This window comes from Mirounga angustirostris, unplaced genomic scaffold (assembly GCF_029215605.1).
Source record: "Mirounga angustirostris isolate CCGP_5_RB_7025 unplaced genomic scaffold, mMirAng1.0.hap1 SCAF_1, whole genome shotgun sequence".
Classification (NCBI taxonomy): domain Eukaryota; kingdom Metazoa; phylum Chordata; class Mammalia; order Carnivora; family Phocidae; genus Mirounga; species Mirounga angustirostris.
Genome location: NW_026991709.1, coordinates 5,843,637 through 5,862,415, shown reverse-complemented (window position 1 = coordinate 5,862,415; position 18,779 = coordinate 5,843,637). Strand labels below are relative to the sequence as shown.

At 42.2% G+C, this 18,779-nt stretch overlaps 1 protein-coding gene across 1 annotated transcript in view; it reads right to left on the bottom strand.

The window, feature by feature from the left end:
- Positions 1-18,779, bottom strand: part of DSCAM (DS cell adhesion molecule) — a 957,910-nt gene that overhangs the window by 221,465 nt on the left and 717,666 nt on the right. The window contains exon 12 of the mRNA XM_064577323.1: positions 8,759-8,932. Within this exon, the coding sequence (XP_064433393.1) occupies positions 8,759-8,932 (174 nt within the window). The remainder of the gene's footprint in view (positions 1-8,758; positions 8,933-18,779) is intronic.

The following is an 18,779-nucleotide window of genomic DNA, read 5'->3' as shown; positions in this document are numbered from 1 at the left end:
TCATTTTATGCCCTGCACTCCAAGCCCATGCCCTCCTTGGGTCCCTCAAGCGTAACCAGTTCTACCTCGATCCTTTGCACTTGGTATTCCATTTGCCTGCAATGCTCTCTCCAAGCATAGGCACACCTTATTTCCTCCCTTCATTCTGTTCTCTGCCGAGCATTATATTATATATCTATGTGCCTGTCGTTCTCTCCATGGAAATGTATGCTCCATGACAGTAAACTAGTTCTGTCTTGTTCACTCAATACGCAGTGTCTAGAATAGTCCTGGATGCTACTGGGAGCTCAGTGGGTACTGCTGACTGGACGAGTAGACAGATATGACAAGGGATAGCCAGAGGACCAAAGGGACCAAAGCGACCCCATGGCCAGGGACCAGATGGGGATGCAAGGATCTCAGTGGGTATCAGTGTGGAGGGTGACAGCTAACTGAAGACTCAGAACACTGATGCCAACACCCATAGAAGGCCGTGGAGGAGGAAGGCCCTTAAATCAACCGAGAAACCCTGAAATAGCTGAGATTACCCCCAAGAGGCAAAAATAACTTTTCAGCTGCTGGGTAGAAGGGAGCCTCCAAACAGAAGGAGGAGGAAGAAGCAGCAAGTAAAAGAGAAAAATACACTCTCTTTTCCTCAGAGGAGTAACAACCGTCCCAAGAAACATTTTTAAAAATGCTGTTTGTATTTGTCATTTTCTCTCCACCTGGCCCTGGCCTCCCAGCTCTGGGGCACCAGGTGTTCCCCAGGCCTGCATGTTGTCATTGACCCTCAAACGCCATTCCTCCCCCAGACATGTCCTACCCCAACCTAAAGCATCATGATTTATGAATCCCTATAAAAGTCCCTCAACCCAAGAATGCTCCTCAGTCCCTCAGAGGTGTTCATTTCAGGCCGAATTAATTCCCATGAATTGCTGATGATACTGTCTCTTACCTATTTCGCTGGGATGTCTTCAGCTGCAAATAACAAAACCCTGACCCACACTGTTTAGACGAAAGGCAACCAAGTAATTGGTCTTCTCATTCAACTATGAATTCGGAGGTGGGGATTCCAGATACAGTACCCTAGTGGTAAAAGTCCGCTTTTCCAGTTTTCTTGACTCTACCTTCCCCTATGTATTGGTTTTATCCTCAGGATGATGCCAAAATGGTTGCCACGGATCAAGGTGCCACCTCCAGATAGGGTTAAGAATGAAAAGAAATGAGCATCTCTTGCAGAGTCACCTCTTAAGAATAAGGAAATCTTTTCTGGAAGATCTCTTCTCACCTTTCATTCGCCAAAACTGGCTCTCATGCCCATCCTGAAGCCCATTACCTTCAAAGGGAATAGACTGCTCCCGGGTTCTTCAGGCTAGAGTTCACATCCACTGGTTTTGACAGATTAGGATTTACCTGCTGCAGCAGGTGTGGTGAGCATGAGCTCCCCTCAAGTACAAGACTCCCCAAAAGATCTCTGTTACCGCTGAGTGCATTAGTGTTCTAGGCCTGCCCTAACAAAGCACCACTAACTGGGTGGCTTAAAACGACAGAAATTTATTCTATCAGAGATTGGGAGGCCCAAAGTCTGAAATCAAGGTGTTGGTAGGGTTGTTCTCTCTCTGAAGACTCTAAGGGAGGAATCTTCCTTGCCTCTTCCAGCTTTCCTTCACCTGTGGTAGCACTCCTGTCTCTGCCTGTCTTCACATGATCATGTTCCCTCTGTGTCTGTGTCCAAATTTCCCCTTTTTATAAGGACATCAGTACACTAAAGGCCACTTTACTCCAGTAAAATCTCATCCAAACTAATTTCATCCGCAAGGACCCTATTTCTGAATAAGGTCACACTCGAAGACACTGGGGGACAGGATTTCAATATATGAATTTTGCGGGCATACAATGCAACACTTAACACTGAGAGACGAGACGAGGGAGACTGAAACTGGAGTTGGCAACAAATTACAGCTGCTCAATTCATCTTCCCATCTTACAAATTCCTTATTAACCCCAAAGAATCTTCAGCTGGCAGAATATCAGGCTCATTTCAGAAGTGAAATGCAAACGTTAGGTGGAATAAAAGATGCTCTACCTGGAAGGAGCCACCATCCGCCATCAGCATCATAGCCATAGAGGGTCTTCTACTGGCTGACAGTTGCCCACCCCACCTCCGTTTCCATTCTTACTTTCCTATGCTTCTTCCCAATTTCTGGTTCTGCACCCAGACATTTCCATGGAAACTACAGATATGTTTGACTTCAGAGGGGGAAGGGCAAGGGATATATGAGTGTGGGCATACGTGTGGGATAAATTGGAGTGGGGGCCGATGGCCGCCAAAGTCATGAAAATGTGTCAACTGGGTGTTTTTGAATCAGGGACACCTCATATCCTACCACAGCACTAATTTATCTTGTTTGGGGGGGGAGTCATAGACTGGAATTCAGAAATGAGGATGATAACTGTAACAACAGCTCTAACATCAACCACAACAGTGGCCACCATTGTTCTTCATCAACCGGACATCAGGAATTTTGCCGAGTGCTTCAGTGAAGGCTCATGTCAGCCTTACAACGACCCCACGAGGGAGGTATTTTTGCTGTCTCTCGTCTATGGAGTCTTGATGACAGGGTGAGTCGCTTGCCCCAGGTAACGCAGCTGGGAAGGGGTGGAGCCCGGGCAGTGTGAGTCTGGAGCCTGACTGGCAACCAGAGTTAACATCACTCTGATTCATTTACATCACGTACGGCGTAAGGCCACAGTAAGTGTGGTCAAGAAGCGAAGGTAGTGCAATATCAAAACCTATGTTTCAATGGAACCCAGTCTGCTGCCTGACTCGTGGTTGCCAACTCCTCCTTAGCCCCTTATAATCTCTCGTCGTGAGCCTGGTTGCTTCCGGTCCAGTGCTGAGAGAGGGGCTGCCAGGAGAACACACGAGGCCATCCAGGGTGCGATTTTCCAGAACAGTAGTTCTTGACCTTCTTTGCAGTATGGATCCCTCTGAGGATATCAGGAAGGCCACAGTGTTTCCTCTCAGAAAAAAGGCATATATTCTTGCGCATGATATCATGGGATCCCCCACAGCCTACAGGAGCCCGTGAGTCAAGGCTTGATGTAGAAGCTCCTGAATTAAAATATTGGGGAAAACAGCATTGGACTAAGACTCATTCAGCTATCTTGTCAGTTTAGGAAACAAAAGAAATTGTAAATTAGTAATGCTACATATTCAAACTCTCCTTCCCCTTCCTCTGTTAAGCACAAAACAGACAAAACAAGCCTTCATCTTGTTCTTAGAGGAAAGCGCATCCTGTCAGAGTGACCGTGAGGAGACCAGAAAGCATTCTGTGGGACTGATTAAGGCCATCACAACTTCACGGAGGGGCAGCATGGGGCCGTACTCCCTCCCTCTAGGCATCTCACAGAGCAATCACCGGGACTAGAGGAGATTTTTATGTAGTTAACTAGGTGTAGGGTAAAGATCTGTGGGTCTCAGGGACAGAGTGTGAAGGCAGGAAGTCATGGAGGCTGAATGAAATACTGAGGGGTAGATATGGATTCTCAGAGCCTAAATTAATGAATGCCATCTCCAACATCTCCATCTGCAATGGCAGAACTGAGTGGCCTGAGGTCCCACCACATCACCAAGGTCTGTCCAGAAACGGCCAAGCTCCTGGAGACTGACCAGAGCTGACTTGAGCTGCTGGGTGCACATGCAGTGCAAGGCCCGTGTGCCTGAATCCTGGCAGCAAAGAGAGGTGGGACCAACACCCAGGGACCTGCCCGGGATGAGCCTGACAGAGGGAGGCCTGGGGACCAAAGCCCCACTGGAGCCTGTGGGTTGGCTCTGGGAGGCAGGGGCATTCACTGGATTCTGAGAGTAACCAGCTCTCCAGGGAAGTTCCTGCTCCTGTTTGATAAGGGATGCTCTTTTTATACTGCATGTGGAGACAGAAGAGGAGCTGCTTACACATCAGGGCCTCAGATCCATACGGAAATCAGTGCTCCTGGGAGCATGCAGGCCTAGAGGTAGAAGCTGTAGGGGAGGGTGCAATTTTGGCACCTGGGAGAAACAAGAGGGACTCAGTGGTCTGGAGCAGCTCTTTTCTTACCACAAAGATGAGATGCCCCAGAGCTCACATGGTCTGGGGATGGAGGGAAGAGGCTCTACAGCCCCCGGTGGGCCTGGGGCGAGGGCTGCGGCGTTGTCATCCAAGGTCCGATAGAAAGGAGAGCCTGATCCCTCTGTCTTTTCTGCCAAAGCCCTTAATAACAGCTGATGTTTTTTGATTTTATATTCTGCCACTTTACTGAATTCCTGTATGAGTTCTCCAGTTTTGGGGTGGAGTCTTTTGGGTTTTCCACATAAAGTATCCTATCATCTGCAAAGAGTGAGAGTTTGACTTCTTCTTTGCCGATTCGGATGCCTTTTATTTCTTTTTGTTGTCTGATTGCTGTGGCTGGGACTTCTAATACTATGTTGAATAGCAGTGGTGATAGTGGACGTCCCTGCCATGTTCCTGACCTTCTTCCTACCTTACAACATTTTAATTTTCTTCTTCAGAGTGATTTTTGGAAATGTCCCAGTGCACAACACCATCAGCATCTATATTTTCTCTTTCTCTCCAAACAACAGGATCACCTACTATTTGCATGTGCTGGAATACACAGGCAGAGTGCTTTCTGTGTTACGCTGTATCTTCAGAGATGTTATCCCATTTAATTTTCCTCCCCTGAGGAAGATGTGATTCTTCCTATTTTACAGGCTCAGAGAAGTAAAGCAATTTGTCCAAGGTCACCAATGAGAAGTGGAGACTCAGAAGAAGAACCAGACTGCTTTGGGGTGCAACCCCAGGGGCCTGCCTCTTCACCTGACCCTGGGCTCCCTCTTGATTACACTGCTTCACCCTTCCATGCCCACCTCACACAGGCTTTAAGGACTTTAGTAATTTTGACCCAGAAGGTAGGGCTCCCTGTTTTTCCCCAACAGGGTTTTCATTTAGGAGCTACTACTTGGAGGTAGTCTAAATAGTGATTACCACCCCAAAGTAGACTTGTTACCAGTTTTATGTAATAAATTCCAACAATACTGAGAAATTCTTTAGTGTCTGAAAGATTATAGTCAACAGTTTGGGGAAAGGGGGAAGGAAACTTTGTCCCTTCTTTAGTGATCTCAGGCAATGGTTTTCCCAGGGGTTGGATAGTGGTGTCCCTGTTAGGCTGTCATTCCTGTCCTGCTACAGTTTGAATGGGTAGTTTTAGTTCATTTGGGATGATTTTTCTGTGTTTGTATGGAATGCAGTGTGTGTGTGTGTGTGTGTGTGTGTACATGAGTATGGACGCATGCCATTTTTAGGGCCATATTAAGAGACTAAAATAAGGGATGCCTGGGTGGCTCAGTCATTTGAGCATCTGACTCTTGATTTCAGCTCAGGTCATGATCTCAGGGTCGTGAGATCTAGTCCTGCATCAGGCTCCACACTCAGCTGGGAGTCTTCTTAAGATTCTCTTTCTCTCCCTCTCCCTCTGCCCCTCCCCTCACTCATGCTCTCTCTCTCTCAAAAAAAAAAAAGATATTAAAAGAAAAGATAATGGGATGATGGTTCTTTCTCTTCTTGCTTCTATCTGGAAGGCATCTGGGTTTGGTGTGCACGCTCTGTAAATGCACATGCGCATGTGGATGCATGTCTGCATTTTAGCACACCCCTTCTCCCATCTATAGAAGTAACAATAAAATATTAAAGAATGCACCCAATGAAAGCCTGGTTAATGTCAGATAAGAAGGGTCCAGAACCTGCCTTGCTGCCAGGTATAATCCTGTTCCCACTCACAGGGACATAAAATCAGCCGGCTGTGGTCCAACATCCTCCCTGTTTTCTTAGTAAACCAGCTGTACACCAAGAAGCATGCCTCCCATTGCTATGTGTGCTGCCTTCATGCATCCGTTTTAATCGACTTAATAGTCTGCTCAGACAAATACACACACAAAAAGCCTACTCATCCCCCTGTTTGTTGTTTTCGTGGTATCATTTGAGAAACAGACCTATTTACTGTACATCTCCTGTCTTTGTGCTTCTATATCTCTTTCTTAAATCATTTTTTAACTTTTCAGAATTTAAATATTGTGATTTTATTTTTTTATTTTTTTAAAGATTTTTTATTTATTTATTTGACAGAGAGAGACATAGTGAGAGAGGGAACACAAGCAGGGGGAGTGAGAGAGGGAGAAGCAGGCTTCCCGCCGAGCAGGGAGCCCGATGCGGGGCTCGATCCCAGGACCCTGTGATCATGACCTGAGCCGAAGGCAGATGCTTAACGACTGAGCCACTCAGGTGCCCCAAATATTGTGATTTTAAAGGGTTAAAAATACCAGGCACTTGAAGCTGAACTAATTTACAAAAGCACCAAGGATTATTAAAAACTGGTAAAATTAACTGTTACATAAATGTACCTCTCTGCTAATAGATGGTATGGTCTGAGAGAATCTGAAATTGGCCGACTCTAAGAACAATTTCCCTTTGATAAGTGCTCACTTTAAACATTTTCCTGTCTAACCCCCTCCATGTATGAGGTACAACATCCAGACAGAGTTCCAATAGGTAAACAGCCTTGGGAGTTTCGTTTTTATGTACATATGAATGTATGTATTTTAAGTAGGCTTCATGCCCAGTGTGGAGCCCAACACGGGGCATGAACTCAAGACCCTGAAACCGAGACCTGAGCTGAGACCAAGAGTTGGATGCTTCACCAACTGTGCCACCTAGGTGTCCTGTCTTGGGAACTTTAATTTCTTCTATCTCCTCTCAGTTCCCTCTCCCTTATGCGCCTGTATCTACCCTCAGAGCCTGTAACTGTTGAAATCCACTGCATCCTCTAAGACTGAACTTAAATGCCATGTGTTTTCATTCTGCAGTCTCTGATCCTATACACAAATATAAATCACACCCTTGTCTGTGCGCCTTCATGTTCTGCACTTTTTTCTAGTGCATTCTACTAGACAGGAGCTGTACACACCCATTCCTGATCATCCCACGAGAAAGAAAGTTCACTAAGGGCAGAGAGACATCTTTGTGGTCCTCTGCCATGCTCCACTACCAGCACCAAAGGTGTGGAGAGAGGAAATATGGGGAAAACCAGCTTCTGCATTTTAAAATTTCACTCACTTGTAAAGATACTTTTCCCCATGAAGCTCTCCTTAATCCCCTCAACATGACAGTTCTATCCTCTTCTGAAAGGCACATCTATAACACATATTATATTATTCTCCATCTTGCATTAGTATTAGTAAGCTCTACATTCTTCCTTGTAATCTTCTCTTCCAAAACCTAAGCTCTTTCATTCATGAGGGTAAAGCCGATAGATGATGTATTTACATCCTTTATAGGGCCTTGTATCTATTAGAGCACAAATATGTACTTGTGGAATGGAAAGATTTTTGTGATTTTAAAATATATCAAAGTTACAAAATATAATCAAATTTATAAATCAAACATATTTGATTAAATATAACCAAGTTACAAAATATATTTCTTTTACTGGGGAAAAATGGATCAATATTGGTTCACATTGGTCCTCAGCTCTTGTGTTTCCTTAATATTTCATCAATTTATTATTTTTTAATTACCATTTCAATTCTGGACTTAAATGATCTGACAATTTGTCTTCAGATTTTTGCCAATCAGTCCCTCCAGAGTATGAAATTTAGAAGTCAAATTTATGTATTGGACATTTACAAAACATATTTTAAAGCAGCCCTATTTCAGAACTGTAATTTTTTCATGATATAAAAGTATAGCAAATAAATAGTTTGATATTTTCATTGTTATGTTGGAAATAATGGACTAACTGGAATAAATTCTTAGTGAAATAAAACGGAGACCAGTCTTTGTGCAGCCAGCTTAAATATGTCTCTATCTCACACACACACACACACACACACACACACACACCCCACTGTGTTTCACTTTTAAATTCAATCCCCCTAATAAGTGATATGGTAGAGGTCCTTTCCAGCCTATCAATAGTACAACTAAAATAAAAAAGAGAAAGGCTGATCAAAGCCTTTTCGAAAGAAATCACACTTTATCCAACAGAAAATTATACACATGGACAAAGACGTGTCATTGGCTGTAAACTAGATGCACAGCCATTTGCTAAGAAGCAGCACTAAGTGAAAGTTGGCCCATTTTATGCCCTTTCTTTGGTGCTTCAGTTACCAAAGTACAAAATAATTTCATTATATGTTGCCCTCTCCTATGAAATGGGTCAACAACATGGACCCTAGGCATGGTGCTACATGTTTCCGTCTTGTTGTAGTTGTGTGTCTTTGGTAATGAGGTTTCTGCTTGATTTCATAAGGGTCTTTAAAAGGAAACCTATGGCCAAGCCAGTTTGCAAATAATAAAATGCATAGATTCAGACCTCTGAAAAGAGTGCATATGAGACCATGCGTTAGGCTCTTCTGCAATAAAATCCATAGAGGAGGAATGCGGGTGCTAAAGCCAGAGGCCCACTCACCTGATGGGTTGCCCAGAGCCTGTGCCCGTGGCCATGGGAACCAAAGCGGGGGGGAGCATGTGGCCCCAGACACCAGGGCACATGGTCAGGCTATTGCAACTGGTTGCATTTTTGCCCTCATTTTCAGTTGTGCTCCCAGGAGAGCAAAACCTTAAGCCTCAGCCGTAGCGAACCAATGTTTTGTTTTGTTTTCAAACAAGACTGTATGGAGACAATGGCAAACTGAATCACAGAAAGACCTATTTAGGTAAAACAAAGCATTCTTCTTCCTTACTTTTGACCGTGAGGTACATGGACTTGCTGACGTCCGCGCCCACATCGTTGCTGACCTTGCACAGGTAGTAGCCGCTGTCTTCCTCCACGACGTGCTTGATCAACAAGGACCCGTTGCTCAGGACCTGAATTCGGCCATTGAGGGCAATGGGTTGGAACTGGGGAACCCCAGCACCTGGAGGAGAAGAGAAAGGAGGGAAAATGATGCAATGTGAGCAAATATGGGGAGACAGTGAGCTCAAGTTCACCCAGACTAGTAAAGAGAAGGGAAGGGTATTTCACGTACAGAGGGCAGTCATGGGAGCCACCATTTTTTTTCCCAATGTGGACATTCCTGTTTGGAGAGAAATACATTTACCTCAAATGGCACTATTTCCAACTATTGGAACTCTGGGATAAAGAGTAAGAGATCTTACAGGTTGTTTCTACACACACACACACACACACACACACACACACACACACACACACACACAAACAAATTTGAGGGGCGCCTGGGTGGCTCAGTTGGTTAAGCGACTGCCTTCAGCTCAGGTCATGATCCTGGAGTCCCGGGATCGAGTCCCGCATCGGGCTCCCTGCTCAGCGGGGAGTCTGCTTCTCCCTCTGACCCTCCCCCCTCTCATGTGCTCTCTCTCATTCTCTCTCTCTCAAATAAATAAATAAATCTTTAAAAAAAATAAAATAGGGCGCCTGGGTGGCTCAGTTGGTTAAGCGACTGCCTTCGGCTCAGGTCATGATCCTGGAGTCCCGGGATCGAGTCCCGCATCGGGCTCCCTGCTCGGCAGGGAGCCTGCTTCTCCCTCTGACCCTCCTCCCTCTCCTGCTCTCTGTCTCTCATTCTCTCTGTCTCAAATAAATAAATAAAATCTTTAAAAAAAACAAATTTGATGAGTGTTAAGTAGCTGACAAATTATTCAAAGACATCGCTGTGGAACAAGCACAGGAGAGGATGTCTATCCTGAGATGAAATAGAAGCCTTGTGTCCCCAGGGAATTCACACGAAGGTGAACAAGGAATGCCCTAGGGACAGGGCCCCGCAAGACTCTGCTTGCAGCATACACCTGAGTCTACAGAGAGGATACAAGTCTTGCAGGTTTCTCTTCCAAGCACGGTCATATCCCAGTCTAGAAACACATGCATGTCAATATCGTTTAATGTTATTTAAATAAATAAGTCAGATCTTGCCACTAAGATAGCACAGTATTCAAACACTACTCTCCTCAGAGTATTGCGTTCAAGGAGATAATGCCATGGACGAGATATGCTGTGGTCATAGATGTGATAGGACTCCCACGGGAGATCCGTATGCAACTAATCTTTTAGAAATAATGAAAAGCAGGACTATGGTCTCTGGAGAGTTCTGGGAAGATGATGGTTTGGATTAACCTGCTACATTGCTTGCCCCTGTGTGAGGGGCTTTGGGTGGGACTAGGAGGGTATGATCAAGCCTCGAAGGGCTGAAAGAGCGTCTCTATTTTGTGACTGGAGTCTGAGGATTTAGGGAAAGGGCTCAGGGGTGAGGGCCAATTCCATCTTCCTGGAGGAAGCTCACAGCGTGAGCCAAGCGTGTGCTCTAGAGAGGGCCTGCTGGTCTCCATGGCCCCAGATCCTGCATGGGAGCTGAGCATGTGCACTGTCACCATCCTCCTCATGCAGGAAATGTCAGACTTTACATCCCAGGGCAGGAGAAGGGAGACTTCCTCCTGCTGTCCCTATGCCAAACTGATCACTTACGTGTTGGTCCCTCTCAGCTCACAGTGACAGAGACGGTGGCTGTGCCTTCCCTTCCTTCACTTCTATACCAGGTATCAGCCCCACCAAAGGGACAAGGGAAATAAATAGTATGTCAAGGGGACATTTCACACTGAATAAGAAGGACAAGCAGAATCCCTACAACAGGTGGTTTTTATCAAAACAGAACTGGTACAGAGGGAATATGAAAACTTGAATTAAAAAAAAATAGAGTTCCAGGGGAGGAGGTTGGGGGGTTGGGTTAGCCTGGTGATGGGTATTAAAGAGGGCACGTTCTGCATGGAGCACTGGGTGTTATGCACAAACAATGAATCATGGATCACTACATCAAAAACTAATGATGTAATGTATGGTGATTAACATAACATAATAAAATAAAATAAAAAAAATAGAGTTCTGCTATGGCTAAGGATGGAGGAAGACACAAAAGAATGTCCCTCTCATTCTAACAACAAAAAAGAGAGGCTGTTAATCCACAACATCATTCTTCTCTTTGAGTAATTCAGAAAGCTGAAGTCATAGGTGACTAGGTAAATTCAGTTGCAGAGTTAAAAGCCCTGCAAGGAGATGTGGGTATATAAAGAGTTGCACCTTTGGCACAGGATGGGAGGCCAAGGACCTCGGCATAAAAGAGGACAAGAAGTGAAGAACTGGAAACAAGTTAGACCTACCACAATCTCTACTTCTCTTTTACACACCAGGGCCAGAATTCAACAAAATATTGAGACACACAAAAAAGCAAGAAAAATGGTCCAGAGAAAAAAGTATCAACAGAATTTGGCTTGGAGCTCTGTCAGACAGGGCCTTTATAATAATTGTGATTAATACCCATAGACAGGTGGGAGGTTCAGAAAGAATCCTAAAACTGTTAAACTATATATATAAGAGACAAAATGATAAAAAAAAAAAAAAAGAGAGAACCACAATATTAGTATGAAGAAATCCTTAAATAAGCTAGTCACCAGGTTAGACACAGCAGAGGAAAAAAATGGTGAATTTGAAGCTAGGTCAATGGAGAATATCCAAATTTAAAGAAAAAGCATAAAAGAGTGAAAAATGCAAAATGGATTGTCCTGGAGTTCTGAAACTACATAAAATGTTCTAACATTGAGAATTAGAGTCTCAAAAGAAGAAAAAAAGGGGCAGGAGAAATAAGATTTGAAATGCAGAAGACTTGAATACCACTATTAATCAATTTGATTTAACTGACATTTACAGAACTCTGCACCCCACAATAGCCGAAGACATACTGGTTTTGAGGGCACATTTGACACTTGTCAAAAAAGATGATATTATTAGTCGTAATACAAATGTCAGTAGACGTTATGAAATAAAAATAATACACGTTATGTTCTATTTCCACAGCAAAACTAAAATTGAAACCAGTAACACAAATATGTCTGGAAAAACACCCAAATATTTGAAAATTAAACAACACATTTCTCAATAACTCATGAGTCAAAGAAGAAATGACCAGAGTAATTAGAAAAATATATATATATTGAGTTGAACAAGAATATAAAAACTCCATAACAATATTTGGGGGATGCAGCTAAAAGCCGTAATTAGATGGAAGTTTGTAGCATTTAATTATTGTATTAGAAAAGAAAGGAGATCACAAATCAGATATCTAAGCATCCACCTTAAGAAGCTATTCCAAGAAGGTTAAGGAAAACCCAGAGTAAGGAAAAGGAAGAAAATAATAAAGAGGAAAACTGAAATCAGTGAAATACAAAACAGAAAAACGATAGAGAAAATAAAACCCAAAAGCCAGTTCTTTGAAAAAAAAGAAAAAAACAATATAACAAGTGAGCCACTCACTGGATTGATGAAAAAGAGAGAAGATACAAGTTACAAATAACCATAATGAAAGTGGCCGTCACTACAGCCCCTACTTGGACTGAAAGGATGATAGCATCATATCAGGAATAACTTCGGGCCAATGAATTTGACAACTTAGATTGAATAGATACATTTCTTGAAAAACAAAACTATCAAAGATCACTCAAGAAAAAGTGGATGAAGTTAATAGTCCTATATCTACAAATTAATTTATAGTTAAAAACCTTCACCACATCACACACATCAAAAAACTAATGAGGTATTGTATGGTGACTACATAACATAATAAAATTAAATAAAAAAAAACAACAAAGAAACCTTCCATGAATAACACAGACTCACTAGTAAATATTACCTAATACTTAAAGAAGAATAAAATCAATTTTACACAAACTCTTACAGAAAATACAAAATCACTTTACAATTGATTTTATGAGGCCAGCATTATCTTGATATTAAAGTCAGATGAAAACCTTATGAGAAAAGAGAACTACAGACCAATATTCATAATGAACACAGACATAAATCCTTAACTTAACATTACCAAATCGGGTGTATCAACATGCACACAACAATGCATCACGGCCAAATGAGATTTACTCCAGGAATGCAAGGTTGGTTTAAATTCAGAAACTAGTCAATGAAACTCACTATATCAACAGACCAAAAAAGAAATACAATATGACAATTGAATAGATACAATTTTTTTTTTTTTACAGAATTCAACATCCTGGTAAAATCTCATAGCAAACTAGGAAGAGAATGAACTTACCTGATAAAAGGTTTCTACAGAATACTCATAACTAAATCATACATAATCAAAAAGAACCTCCAAAATATTGCTAGAATCATAGTGAGCTTAGCAAAGTCATGGGATATATCAATATAAACAATTCAAAATTAATTTTATTTATACATATATTAGTTACAAACAACTGGAAATTGAATTTTTTTTTAAAGATTTTATTTATTTATTTGACAGAGAAAGACACAGCAAGAGCGGGGACACAAGCAGGGGGAGTGGGAGAGGGAGAAGCAGGCTTCTCGCTGAACAGGGAGCCCGATGTGGGGCTCAATCCCAGGAGCCTGGGATCATGACCTGAGCCGAAGGCAGATGCTTAACGACTGAGCCACCCAGGTGCCCCTGGAAATTGAAATTAAAAACCAATATATTTGCATCAAAACATGAAATGTTTAGGAATTCATTTGAAAAGATATGTGCATGACTGGCCCACTGAGGGCTACAAAAGTTCTTGCCAACAATTAATGAAGACCAAAATAAATGGAGCATGACACCATGCTCACGGATAAAAATTCTCAATATTTTCAGATAGTAGGGGGAAATCTTTTTCCATAAAAGGCCAAATAGTAAATATTTTAGGCTTTGCAGGCCACACTGTTACCACTATGTACTTCTGTCACTGGGGCACAAGAGTGGCCATAGAAAATGTACAAACAAAGCAGCATGATTGGGCTCCAGTAACATCTATTTAGAAAGACTGCTTGTGGGCAGGATTTGACTCGTGCCCCACATCTGGCTGACATCTGGTTTAAAGGAATGGAAGAAAGTACACCGCTATAAGATAATTGTAAAGTTGGAAGGTGGAGCATATACAAATAATACACATTTGGATTAGTTTTGTGTCACATATCTGATGTATTAAATATCATAACATTTTAAGTAGAAAAAAATTTAAATTTATCTTATTCATAAAAATTTCAAAATCAGGGGTGAAAAGTTTTAAAGACATAACAGTGTTTTGCTTTTATAATTGCAACACATTGGGGTGCCTGGGTGGCTCAGTCGGTTAAGCGTCTGTCTTCGGCTCAGGTCATGATCTCAGGGTCTTGGAATCAAGCCCCATGTCAGGCCCCCTGCTCTCCCTCTCCCTCTACCCCCTCTCTCCGCTCATGCTTTCTCTCTCTCTCAAATAAATAAAAGTTTTTGCAACACATTGCTTTCCACATATCAGCTACTGACTATTTTCTAAAGGGAGACAGAATGAACGAAACCAAACTTATCCCTAAATCTGTTCACTCTTTGGGAATAGAGCAGTTGTCAAAATGTAGAAAATGCAAACTCAGAAATATGGGTAATATGGATCCTTTAAAACTTAATTCACATGAAATTCCCAGAAAACTTTAACAAATGTTTGATGAATTATGAACATGCCAGTAAATGAGTGATTGGTTTTGAAAAATATTTAATGAAAGCTGTCAGCTTACCTATTATGATGCAAAACTTGAGAATGCCAGATTAGGGATCTGAGAATTTTTGGTCAAAAATTCAAACAGTAAAAAAGTAAATGTCCTCTTTTTCTTAAGACCCCAATCCCATAATTTCTCTTCCTAATATTTTATAAGCCCATATAAAAGTGTGCTCTGTTTTTACCTCAATGGGATTTATTATTCAAGTATTGAGCACCCACTGGGGTGGCAGATCCTGCACATAGCTATGGTCAGAAAAGACTGTGGCCTCTCCTTCAACCCTTCTCTGAGGCTAGTGGCCTCACTGTGGGGAATGTGAGCGGCCCTATGGAGAGGCTCCCGTGAGGGTGTCCTCCAACCAGTAGTCTGTGAGGACCTGAATCCTGCCACACAACAGTGGGCTTGGAAGAGGAGACTCTTCCCAGGTTGAACCTTGACATGACTGCATCCCTGACCAACACCTTAATTGCAGTGCTGGGAGAGACCTTGAAACAGAGGACTCAGCTAAGCCATACCTGGATTCCAGACCCATGGACACAAAGAGAGAATAAGTATGCATTATTTCAAGCCACTAATTTTGGGGATAATTTGTTACAGAGCAACAGATCACCCATACACTGAGAAACTAGGTAATGAGGTAAACTTTTGCTTCCTCAGTGTTCTCACCTGTAAAAGTGGAAATAATAACAGAATCTCCTTCATAAGGTGGTGCAGGCATTGAAGTTCTTAAACTATGGTATAGCATACAGTGAGCCCACAATATTGCTTTTTAAAAGATTTCTGCTTATAATTATTTTATGATTAGTTGACTTTCTATCTTTCTTACTCCATAAGAATGAGGACCATGTTGCAAGGAGCCTCTCCATTTATCAATCAGTCCAATAACAGAGTGGAAGGTGATCTCTCAGGTTAATGCTTGGAGTGGAAATCTGCACATTTAGTGTTGAAATACATGGCTAACATGCTTACTGAAGGACACATCAATTTCGTTTCCATCAGTGCTGGCCGAGGGTTCATTTCTTCCTCACACATGTATATGATTGATCTTTTTGATCTTCATCAATAAAATATAGATCTCATTATTTTAATTTGCACATTTTGACTATTTTTTGTATTTTTATTTGTTTTTGAGCATCTTTTCATGAATGTATTGGCAATTTGCAAATATTTTTTTGGTGAACAGTCCATCCATAACTTTGGCCTATGTATCTATTGGACTTTCTGTCTTTTTCTTCTTCATTTGCCAAAGCACTTGGGGTCTTAAGCATTTCTATATCCCTATTTTGCACAAATTTATTTTTGTTCTTTTTCTTTTTGAAAATCAGGACTGGATGTCAAATATTAGCAACTACTTTTCATTATCTATTGAAATGATCATATGCCTTTTCTCCTATAAAAGTTGGCTGTATGTTTTAAAAATTTGGTTTTATAAATAGTAAAATTCCTTTTTATGGATCACATGTTCTTTAGGATAAGGATAAGGGGATATTATTAGGACTTAAAATCAAAGCAAAAGCCTTTAATTTTTATTTAATTTGGTCCACATTTTGAAAACCTGTAAAGGCTACTGATGCCCTTCTCAAAGTTAACTGCAAGAAAGGAGCCAGATCTAGTCCAAAGCACACAACCTAAAAATTCAGCCAAATGTAGGATTTAAAGAGTATATCCACACAGCAGAAAACCAGGAAATCTGAAGATGCAATGGGATTTGTAAATTATGTAAAACTGTGTACAAAACACTAAAAAATCTAATGAAATGCTGATACAGTATGCACCAGTTATAGGATCATTCATGTCAAAAACATGTATGTCTTCCTTTTCTTAAAGACTTTTCACCAGAAAAATACTTGTAATATTTGACACATGTATACCAAAGAATTACAACAGAGAATTTAACTATGTTGCTAAGCTGTCTCAATTAAATAGCAGAAAAGGATTATCTATTAATTCCTATCTAGATTGAGAGAAGCCTCTTCATTACTAAAAGGTCTAAACAAAGACAGAAATAAAGCATAAATGCATTTGAAAAAACATTAAATGTTTTTTTCATGAGGAAATGAACCTAACTTGAAGGGTCACACAATTTATAAATCTGATCATAGTTGCTAAACAGAATAATAGTGAACCAATTCATCTACCATAAGAACAGCAGTCCCAAGGATTAGTATTTGTTTAATTTAAGGGAAGTAGACTTTGTCACAGTTTGATACAATTATCAGTCATCCACTTAAGGTTCATCATTATTGTAAAGAGCAAAATTTAACACAGTGGCTACAGTATTCAAAATTCTGTAATCTTGTTGCCATGAGGTGAGCACTCTGGGTAATTAGCTAGAGGATAAACTATAGCAGCCAGAAGTCATTAATTAAAAAGCTGTCGATTTTCTGTGGCTAGCTGGGGTCAAGTGGGGACCTATTAATGCTCTATTACACGAAAAGAAAATGTTAAAGCATTATGTAAGGCACATACTGAATTACTGGGTGTGTTAATGCTGTGTGACCTTTCTTATTTATGGAAAGATATGTTTGGCAGTGTTTCCAAAGACTGAGGGAGTGGGCACAGGGGGAAGAGAACAGCCAAGGGTCACCAAGAGAATCCACTTGGAAGGCAGCAGTGAAGATGGTGATTGATTCATCTTTTCTTCCACTCTTGAGTCCTTACTGGTCTGTAGTGAGAGCGCTTGGCTGAGTCAGAAGAATTGGAAACTTACGAACTGTGCCCCTGAGCAAAGAGCTTATTTTCTCTGCACTTAATTTCATTGGACATGCAACAGGAAGAACAACGCATTTCTTCTATGCTTGGCAGATTGTTGTTCACCAAAGGCAGCAAGACTGTGTGGACGTCAGCGTAAATGCCTACATAAGAACCGAAAAAGTGGGCCAATGACCACATGCAGAGTCTCCCTAGCAGGCTGGAATAACGTTGGTTTGAAGTCAAACAGAACAGTGGAAAGGAGATCTCGCTCTATGCTCCCTGGGCTGCACCCAAATGGTAAGGCTGAGAGCACATCCCTCTCCCCACCAAGGAATCGAAAACACAATCCCTTTTATCCTTAAGGGGCAGGTGCTTCCCTGAGGAATGAGTTTGTTTTGCTTGCTCAGGGAGGTGGTTTTCCTTGTCCTGGAAGAGTTGGTGGGTTGCAGGGAGTGAGTAGCTAGAAAAACAGAAGCAGATAAGGGAGGGGGAGAGCAAGTAGCAACAGGAGCGGCAGCGAGGCACCTGCTCCAGGGTGAGCAGCTGCAAAAGGAACCACTGCTCAGTGACCAAGTGCTGAGTTCTGGTGTCTCGTTCTGGAGAAGAGCCCAGAAGTGGACAGAGGCAGGGTCTGGAGGCACTGGTCCAGGTCCAGGTCCAAAGGGAGAAGCTTCCAGGCTGTACAGCACGTGCATTTGACATTTGTCCATATGCTTGCATCGGATATTCTGTGTCCATCCTCAGCCTCCTGGGACTCTTCTGGTCTCTTCCCTCAATTACAGGGATTGGAAGCTTGAGAAAACCCATCTCCTTCTGAATTGTCACCAGGCCCTGGTTTATGCATATATTTTTTAAGATTTTATTTATTTATTTGAGAGAGAGAATGAGAGAGAGAGAGCACATGAGGGGGGGAGGGTCAGAGGGAGAAGCAGACCCCCTGCTGAGCGAGGAGCCCGATATGGGACTCGATCCCGGGACTCCAGGATCATGACCTGAGCCGAAGGCAGTCGCTTAACCAACTGAGCCACCCAGGCGCCCCGGCCCTGGTTTATATTTTACCAGTGAGAGGCACTTGAATACAGTTTGGAGGGTTCAGGGAAGGAAAAACCACTATTCTCCTTCAGAAGCAACAAGCTGGGGAAGAGGCAGATGATGAATGTCACTTCCAGGAGAACGTCACTTCCGGGAGAACGTCACTTCCGTGAGAACACATCACTGCTCTTGAGCCAGGGGCGGCTGTAGCCACAGACGGGAGTAGCTTCTTACAATTCCCATGTTTCTCGAGCTCCTGAGAGGTAGCTGGGTTTCTCCCACCCTTCCCAAAATTTTGCATGCATCTAATTCCCGGTATTAAGTCTTTTTTTCACAAAACACCACACCCTAACTGGGACAAAGTTACTTATTTTGTAGATCTGCATATAATTATGCTCACTGTGCAATTCCGTTTCCTTCCCTTCATTCCTTTAGGTCTGTACTGAAGACCCCACTCCAGGGAAAACCACCTCACTTAGGTCGACTAGCTT